Source organism: Crocodylus porosus, unplaced genomic scaffold (genome assembly GCF_001723895.1).
Source record: "Crocodylus porosus isolate Cpor-Errol unplaced genomic scaffold, CroPor_comp1, whole genome shotgun sequence".
NCBI lineage: Eukaryota > Metazoa > Chordata > Crocodylia > Crocodylidae > Crocodylus > Crocodylus porosus.
In genome coordinates, this window is record NW_017728910.1 from 21330024 (window position 1) to 21339882 (window position 9859).

At 44.9% G+C, this 9859-nt stretch overlaps 1 protein-coding gene across 1 annotated transcript in view; it reads right to left on the reverse strand.

Annotated features, from left to right (window-relative positions):
• The window catches only part of MCCC1 (methylcrotonoyl-CoA carboxylase 1), a 29404-nt gene extending 24474 nt beyond the window's left edge, over window positions 1-4930 (reverse strand). The window contains exons 1-4 of the mRNA XM_019532783.1: window positions 4854-4930; window positions 1510-1556; window positions 788-927; window positions 266-361 (exon numbers count right to left, since the gene is read on the reverse strand). Coding sequence (XP_019388328.1) covers window positions 266-361; window positions 788-927; window positions 1510-1556; window positions 4854-4915 — 345 coding nt within the window. The 5' untranslated portion in view covers window positions 4916-4930. The remainder of the gene's footprint in view (window positions 1-265; window positions 362-787; window positions 928-1509; window positions 1557-4853) is intronic.
• Window positions 4931-9859: the final 4929 nt, after the last annotated feature.

The following is a 9859-nucleotide window of genomic DNA, read 5'->3' on the forward strand; positions in this document are numbered from 1 at the left end:
AGAAATAATAAGCCAAGAAAGACACCAAGAGGATACTGTGTTTACATACATAGAATAAGATATGTTGCATCTTATATAAAAAAGCATTTAGGATACTTGCCATGACTGTTTAATCTTCACTTTTTAATTTGCAAAAATCCAAACATTAAATCCAGCAACTCAACTGAATCTTCACACACATGCAGAAGAACACATTCACACCACACTTCTTAAAAACAGAAGTGTAATTGTTTAGAGACCCCACTGTAACAGTTGTGTGTAGTACCTGTGCTGCTGACTTTTTGGCCACCTGCATTATTTTTTCCATGGATAAGTAGCTCTGTTGAGAGGCTGCTGGGCCAATGAAATATGCTTCATCTGCCTGTTGTAGGAGAGAGATGAATTACTACTAACCATTTACTAGTTAATCACAAAGAAATTTTAAACCTGTATCCTGGGGCTTAAATTGTTCCCTCTTCAGAAAGAGCTTAGCTGGGTTTAGAAAGGCAAGCTCTGTGTTAGCTTTATAATGTCTGCAGGGGTCTAAAATGAGACAAGAGACCTTTTGCTTATACTTCAAAAGCTGTAGCTAGACCTTCAGAAGATAAAATACACTGTATTAACCAATGATGCTTCCTTTGGTACTGGAATTATTTAACCATGCAATTTCATTTTCTCTTCAGTTATTAACAATTATTCTGTGGACTTGGTCCCACAGAAGGCTTTGCATGCAATTAACTTTTCTCTTAGAAGTGCTGGACCTATCATTTAAATAAAATGACTCATGTGCATAAGAACTATACTTTACCATTGCTACGTGCATGGAATTCTTGTCTGCATCACTGTAAACTGCTATAGACTTCACACCCATCTTCCTTGCCGTCCGTATTACCCTACAAGCAATTTCTCCTCGATTTGCAATGAGGACCTTCTCTATTCTGTGGCTTCCTGTATAAAGGAGCAGTCAGGTTAAAATACTTCTAAATGAAAAAACACTTTTACCTATGTTAGTAATGTTATCCAAGATTCCTGAATTTCAAATTCTTTCATTTCCAGACTGATTTGTCACTGTTCATATTATTTGTTTATGCTTTTTATTTCTTGCAAATAATATATATATATATTTATATATATAGAAGAGCAAAGCAAAAAAGTTTATCTGCTTACATTCGTTAGCATATAGTTAGCAACTGATACTGTTATGCTATTGAAGAAAGGTAAAAGTTTCACAATGATTTTGCAACCTTTGTATAAAAAAGATCTCTGAGTAAAAAAGGTACAAAACTAAATGAAACTGACATGCAATAAATATAACTAATAGTAAATGATATTCCTTAAAACCTTTTCATTGAGGCTTTTTGTTACATCCAGTATACAGACACTTCCTGCGAAAATGGAATCTATTGACCATTTATAGATCAAGAAGCTATAATTGTCAAACTTCTCCTATAACTAATTTTCTAAAGACAATTTTATCCTATAGTATTTTTAAAAATTAAACCATCATGGATAAAGACTATAACCTAATACCTGTTGTTGAGGCGTATCTCATGATTTTCTGTCCCCAAATCCATTTTCTGTAGAAAAATAGTAAACATATAAAGAAAAATAAAACAAGAGCTATTTCTCTTCTTGGGTGTAGGGAAGACACTGGATATGTTTCTGAAGTGATTTGTGACATAATTATTTACATAGTCTATGACATTGTGCAACTAGCAAGGTGTGCCAAACCAAAAAAAGTCTCTTCTCAAAGGAACTGACAGCTTAAAGACACCATAGGCACAAGATCATAATTTAATTTAAAAAATAGTGAGGGATTATTCAGAATGGAATATTTTAAATAATAGGTTTTTAGAAGGCTCTTGAAGAAGACAATGGCCTATCCCTCGCATTTATTAACTGGGAGGTGGTTCAAGGTATGCAGGGCAGTACAACAGGACATGAAGTGGTTGGGTAAAGAGAAAAAAGGAGAGGTTAAGTGGGTGGTGGCAGGGGACAATGAAAAGAGGTGATGTTGGAGGGAAACAAGAGAAAAGAAACAGGCAAAAGAGATACAAAAAAGTTGAGAGAAAAAACAGTCATAGAAGTAACAAACAAGCCAAAATAGAGATGTTCCACTAGACAAGGTGAAATAGTTGCCCACAAGTTTAAACACACTCCTCTTTCAAAATGGTTTTAATTAACCCACAAGTTGATTCCTCAGCCTCAGGCCAGGTAGTCTAATTCATAGACTAAATCAGGGGTGTCAAACTCAAACAGGATCCGGTCCAGGCCATATGGCAGTAGCAGCTCTAGCTCAGACCTGGGGCATGCAGCAGTGGTGGCAGCAGCTCTGGCTCTGGTTCTGGCATGGGGCTCCTGGTGCAGTCCAGCTCCTGTCATCTGCCCCCTGCCAGAGCCAAAGCTGCTGGTGCTGCAGCAACAGCAGCCAAGGAGCTGAGACCACAGCAATGAGTGAAGTAGCTGGTGGGTGACTGTGACTGTATTAGCCCTCAGTTATCTTCCTGCTGCTGGCTGCCATATCCACCAAGACCCAAGGGCTCCCAATTCCACATCAGGCAATCCCTGCCCCCAGCATATCCCACACCTTCCAGTCTCAGGTGGGCTGGATGGAGAAGCTCTGCAAGCTGGATCCACATTTAACACCACATACATCACCGGCCACAAACTGAGAAAGAGACAGATCTGGATAGATGATTGGCTTCCGATGGTTCATCCTGGCAGATGAAGTTAATAATTAATGCAATGTTTTGTTAATAATTAAAACTGTTTTGGCTAAGGGGAATTGATACGTTGGCTGACCAGTCACTGCATTATCAGAAGCAGAAAAGCAATGTTAAGTAGAATATGTATGGATGAGATGAAAAATTGACTAAAATCAGTGTCTTTATTTACAAGTAAAAACACAGAAAACCCAAGGAAATTGTGACCGTTTGGGGGCAATCGCTGGGGCTCAGTCCTAAAAACAAACAAAATCAAGACTGTTTATATTTTCTTATCTGTGACGTGCTCCCCCTGCCCATAAAGGAGGCTCAGTGTTGGGGTCTGACAGTGGTTTTTAGTTTTACTAGGTCTCTTCTAAAGAGATTCCTACTGGTCTTCACTGGAGAGAGCTTCTGATGGCTCACTCTGGCTGCCAAAGTTAATTAATTCACTTGATACTGCCTTGGCTACACAGTAATTCATATAGTTTTGGCCAAACATTCAACACATTACCAGGAGAAAAGCCACGTTAAGTAGATTATGGACACGATGTATGGACTAAAATGAGTGTCTTTATTCAGAAAACCCAAACGAACCGTGATTGTTGGGAGCAATCACTGGGGCTCGATCCTAAACAAGAAAATCAACGTTGATGTTGACGTTTTCTTTCCAGCAACCTACTTCCCCTGCCTATAGAGGAGGCTCAGTGCTGGGGCCTGATGGTGGCTTTTTTTTTTGGTTTTATTAGGGACGGTCCTACTTTGAGCAGGAGGTTGTACTAATGACTTCCTGAGGTCCCTCCCAACCCTAATTTTCTATAAGTGTATGATTTTCTGAGGGGATAGCTGCTCTTTGCTGGCAAGAGCCAGCTTCAGGCAGATGTGTGAGCTTTACTGGAATGCAGTTGTCGGCCCAAAGGCTCTGCTTACAGAAAATGTGAAAAATTATTTTAAGAAAACCCCCTTGTTCTTCATCAAATGGAGAAGTTTCCACAGGCGCTGCCCATGCCGAGCTTGGCGCCCAGCAAAGCTTCCTGGACCCACCCAGAGGTTAACCGGCCCTGGCGCCCTCAGGCAAGGACCTGCCACCACCCAAAAAAACTCAGCTGCTGCCTGGGGAGCACAGGAAGCCAATGCCCAGTACTGCCAAGCGTTAAATATGAAATTACCATATGGGAATCTCAAAATGATCATATCTGCTGAAAAACAACTGTACACTGAAAAAATACAAAAATGGGCAGGCAATTAAGTACACAAATACGTCTTAGTCACTTTATATTGGCAGGCAAACTTTTTTTGAGTAGATCAATATCTTTGATTAAATCAACTTGAGTTTACTCAGCTGGTCTAAGAGTAGTTACTTTATATTGCTCACTGGAAATCACCAGCGAGCGAGCGACAACTGGGTCTTCCGAGTTGATGTGTTTCTTTATTTTGAGCCATCATAATGAGCCCCAAAGCCAGTACAGACCCCCTAATGGGGGCACGGGTTTTGGATGCGTTTTTAGGTTTGTGTTGAAATGCTTATCTGGGGTGCTATATCTATATCTATCTATAGATAGATATAGATATATATACACATACACACACACACACATATATACATACTCGCACACACACACATCTATAACTCTATATCTATCTATATACCCATGTACATCTATAGATAGAGATATATATAGATATATATTAAATGGGAAATGGTTCATATATCTATATCTAGAGAAAGAGAGCGCTATAGATACAGATGTAGATAGGTATATAGATATAAATAGATACACATAGATATATACATTACATGGATATAGAGATATATAGATAGCTATGGAGACAGACAGATATACTGTATATAGATATATACGGATTTAAAAATAAATAAGACTCCCTGCGGGGCCCCTGGGTTTTGCCTCTGCTGCACCAGTGAGCTGCGGGGACAATGACTGCAGGTGCTGAACACCTGGCCAGCTGCGGCTGGCGCGCGGTGGCCAGGACCCTGCAGGGGGGTCACACCGCTCGTCCCTGCCCGCAGCCGGGCCCAGCAGCCCTCGCGCAGGGGTCGGCGGCCCGAGGGGGCGGAGCCCTTCCCACAAGGGAGGCGGGGCTCCCGCGGACACGGGGTGGCCCGGGGCAAGTGTCCCGGGGGAGGTGGCGCGCGCCCCGCCCCGCACTCACTGAAGCGGCAGCCCCCACAGGCAGCGACGGCCGCATTCAGCGGGCAGCGCCAGGGCCGCCATGTCAGCGCGGGGACGGCGGCCGAGGAGGGTCAGAAGGCGGGGGCGGGGCCGAGGCGGTGACGTTCTGACGAGAACGTTGAGAGACAGTTGGGGCCGGGCTTGCCTGGGGGGCGCGCGGTGGGTGGAGCCTCTCGGGCGGCTGCAGCAGTCGGTCCCCTGAGGGAGCGCGCAAGCGCGTCCCTCTCTTCAGTGTCGCGTTGATGCCCCGGTCGGGGCGCTCAAGCAGCCGGGCCCCTCCCGTTAGATTCAAGGCCCCCTTAGAAAATGCCTGCTCTTAGCTAGCACAGTAGCAAATCTTCCTGTTACAAAGGGCTCAGAGCGCCCCACGTCGCACTCTGGACTCCCTTTTCCACAGATGTCGTGGACGTTAGGGGTGGAAGGGACCCAAAGTCTAGTTGGTCTAATAAAAGCTATCACCTCTACCTCCAGTCCTGATTGCTCTTTGAAGCCTCAACCTTTTACCTGGCGATCGCCTGTGCACATGAACGCATATATGAACATATGTGCATACCTTAATGATATTTCACATCACCCTCAAAAGGATCTCGTGGCTTCTCGGCGGGGAATCGCTGCTCTTACGGCTGGGTTATTTTCCTCGCGGGGCTCTTGCGCCCCTGGACACATTGAGTTCATCCCTCCTAACGGTACCCATACAGATGTTCCTAAAAAACGGACCAGGCTGGCCTTGTGACACATCTAGGCCGCTTCTGCACACCAGAGGGCAGCATTTAATTTGGTTAATTAGGGATGAGTTAAATGGGTCTGACAAAGCCCGAATTCAAGGTGGGCGGAGGTGGTGCTTTTAGTGGGGGGAGTCATGTCGGTCTTGGATTCGGTTATACGGCAAGCGCGGGCTGGATCGTTTCTGCTTCCTCAGCCGGACGAAGGAAGGGTATTTAGACCCAAAAGCTGACGAAGAGATTTTTTTCAGCTAATTGAGAAAAGGGATCAGATTAACCCAAAGAACCGTGCCAGTTTAATTCACGCGTGATATGTTTTTTTTAAGGGATGAGATCGAATGAGATTGAGGCGCTGTATCAAATATGGGTGTCGAATGTGGAAGCGGTCGAATCAAAATGCGAACGACAACCAAACACTGCCGGTGTTTAATGTTTACTTACCTCTGTATCAAGTACGGATAAGGACGCTAAGATTATTGTGAATGGAAAACCAATCCCCCCCACTCGCCCCCGTTCCTGTCAGCAGCACAGCCCATGGGCAGTTTTCATACGTTTTTCCTTAAGGAGAAAGGAGGTGTTAAAATTTGATATTAAAACGTGCTGTGTTACGGGCGGGGGGAGGTTGTAGCCATGTTGGTCTACAGACGTCGGCAGACACGGGTTCGTCAGGTGAACCTGATACCTTTTATTAGACCCACTTGGCCTAAGATAAAAGATAATGTGCTACGTTTTATTCGTGGCAGAATAGACAAATGTAAACACAACTTCGTGTTTCTATTTTAAATAAAGAGGAAAATAAAGACCTGAAGAAATGAGACGACATCCTGATTTCAAATACTGAGAGGCAGGAATCTGGAAACTACCATGGGCAGTTGTGAAGTGCCTGCAGAGAAGGAGACATATAGGGTGCTGTGTGTTTTATGGCTGGTTGGAAAAGCAGCAACACAAACAACCTTGAGTGCTGTTGCGGCCGAACAATTACGGCAGCAGAATTTTTTTTAACCCTGTGCAAAGATCACAGATATGAGGGAGGCCAAGTGTAGGAAGGAACAAGATAATCCGTCCATAAGAATAAACCATTTACTTCCTTTATGTAAAGAATTGTAGCCCGGAGTATATCACCTGCATATTAATGTCAGCGTTTTTTTGGTACACATGATTAAATACAAATTCAGTCTTTCAGTGTTTGCCAGCGTGGATCCCATTCAAGCGGTGCATGTGCTCTACATACATAAGACTAAACCTCTGAATAGCTGTGTCTGTTGGGTCCCACCTGTGCCCCGCACAGTCTCATGTGCCTGCCCTACCACAGCCCTGAGCATAGAAAATAGAGCAGCTGCAAGCGTTCCTTCCTTCCTTTTTGCTTTCCTTTGCTTGTTGCCCCTGAGCATTTTCTGTTCTTAATTTGTTAGTTAATCCCCTTTCTCCCTTTTTTTTAAATTTACTCCTTTTAATTTTTTTAAAATTTAATTTTCTCTAGGTGCTCTCTGTCAAAGCCATTTCATCAGTGGATTCAAAACATTTGGGCTTTAAGCATGGTGACATTCCCATTTCCCTTCCAGATGTTGTGTCAGCAAAACGTCATGTGTGTGACAGTTACTCCATCTTCATTTATTCTCAACAATGAGAAAAGATCGAGAGCATGATTCTCAACCGGGATGCCATGGTACCCTGGGGTGCACTGAGATCCTTTCAAAGGAGTCACACAATGTTAGCACTGTCATGATTCACAAGTTAAACCTGGAAACTTTAGTAGGAATTCATAATGTTAAAAACATTTTGCTCTATTGTGGTCTTTCTATGTTCTTTGCAATAAGCGAATTGCTCCATTTTTTTTCTGCAGCCAAAAACCAAGTAAAAACTTAAAAGTTGCCATTTTCCGAGGGATGCCTTGAATCTGAAAAGGTTGACAACCACTGGTCTAATTTCCAGGCACCCCCATCACTGCACAGATTGACACTATTATTAGAGATCCATTTCTCCTCACTTACAAAGAACAGAACATGGTTCTTCCCTCCAGACCAGAACCCCTCATTTTAGTGCTTCATCTTACTTATGAATATGAATGGCCCCCCATCACTTCACCTCTCAACCCAGGGGTGACCAATCTGTAGCATGCATGCCACAAGTGGCATGGGAAGCCTGTGTGGTATGCAACAGATCAGAAGGGGTCAAACAGTACAGTGATAGGGCAGAAAGCAGAGCAGCAGATCAGACAGGAGCACAGGGCAGGGAGCAGGAAGTAGAGCAGGCATTAGAAGGGGATCGCAGTAAGCACTTGGAGGGCGTGGGCTTTAGTCTGTGGCACTCTTACCAAAAAGGTTAGGCCTCATTTCTTTAACCAACCTTATCTATACAGCTTCCCTCCATGGCCCTAGCCGCTTATTGTGCAAAGATAGAACAGTCTCACAGAAGTATTGAGATGAAGATGAATACTCTATTTAACTCACTGCTTTGCTGAGATTGACTTCATGTTTAATATACGGTAACAATGACATTACAAGTCACTGTCACTGGACCATTCAGGGTGGGCTAAAAATACACAAATACAATCTGAAAGCAGTAAAACAGTACGTGCTGCCCTTGGTGAATTCCACTGCACACATTTCCATTTCTCAAAAGCAATGCCTCCCTTAGGAAAAGGTCACATTTCAAAGTAGTACCACTGTATGGCCAAAGGGTATATTTCACCCAGTGTCTTTTCATAATAACTTTTAGTGTGTTTTATCCTGCAAGTACCTCTTAAAAACAGTTAATGAGCGGTCAGCTACATCCCTGGGAGTTATCAAAGTGCCATGTGCTTTTAAATGCTGGTTGCAAAGACATGCTCGGATGGGATGGGCTCCACCTTTCCCCTAAAGGTAAGCATGTGTTTTCTTCTAGGTTGGCGGATAGCCTCCAGCGGGCTTTAAACTAGGCTCATTAGGGGAAGGGGAAGATGAGGGCGGATGAAGCCTTGGACTGCCAAACAAAGCAACACCCACAAATGCAGCCCAGCCTAGACCAATGAGCAGAACATATACATAGGTAAGCAACAGGGGCCAGGGCAATGCTGAGATTAGGGGGCCAGTGCACACATCCTCAGGAGGCCTCAAATGCCTCTACACAAATGCTCATAGTATGGGAAACAAGCAAGAGGAACTTACCCTCCTGCTAGCTGATACCAACCCAGACATAGTGGGGCTCACTGAAATGTGGTGGGACCCAACGCATGACTGGGCAGTGAATGTCAAGGGCTATAGGCTGTACAGCAGGGACAGGACAGGGAGGAAAGGTAGGGGCGTGGTGCTCTACATTAAGGAGCAATACACATCCTCGTCAATTAGCAAGGATCAGAGGAGGGGTACACGGAAGTGCTGTGGGTTAGAATACAAGGCAGTCATGAGGAAAGAGATTTAACAGTGGGGGTCTACTACAGACCCCCCAACCAAGGGGAAGAGCTAAACCAGGAATTCTTAAGTCAGCTTACGGAGGTGGTTAGGTCAAAGGACGTGGTCATCACGGGTGACCTGAATTTTCCAGACATCTGTTGGGAAGAGCAGTCAGCCAGGTCTGACTGCTCACAAAGGTTCCTAGCCCAAATGTAGGACCTCCATCTAACCCAGGAGGTGCACACCCCCACCAAGGGAGATGCCTTGTTGGACCTGGTGCTGGCCACGGGTGATGACCTGGTGAGGGGGCTGCGGGTGCTCGACCCCCTGGGCAACAGCGATCATCGCCTGCTGGAATTCACCATCCAGCGCAAGGTGGCAAAGGCCTACAGCAAGGCAGCAGCCCTAGATTTCAGGGGCGGTGGACTTCAATGAGCTAAGGGGAATAGTCAGGGAAGCACTGAGGTCCCGGAGGGGAGGGGAGCCAGGTGTCCGAGGAGAGTGATTGCTCCTTAAGGAGACGATCCTCCAAGCCCAAAGGGAGGTAATTCCAACACGGATCAAAAGGAGCAGGAGGACGCAAAAGCCCCCATGGCTCACCAAAAGCATCCAGGAATGTCTTCTAGGTAAAAGGGAGGTGCACACCCAATGGAAGGGAGGGGCCATCACCAGGGAGGATTATACTGCGGTTGCTTGGGGATGCAGGGTGGTGGTCAGGAAGCCCAAGGCGGAGATGGGACTGGGACTAGCTTCCCGAATTAAGGACAATAAGAAGTCCTTTTTTAAATACATAGGGGGCAAAAAGAAGATTCTGGGTAACGTGGGACCCCTGCAGGACATGCTAGGAAATTTGGACGTCACACCAGACAACAAAGCTAACCTATTGAACGATT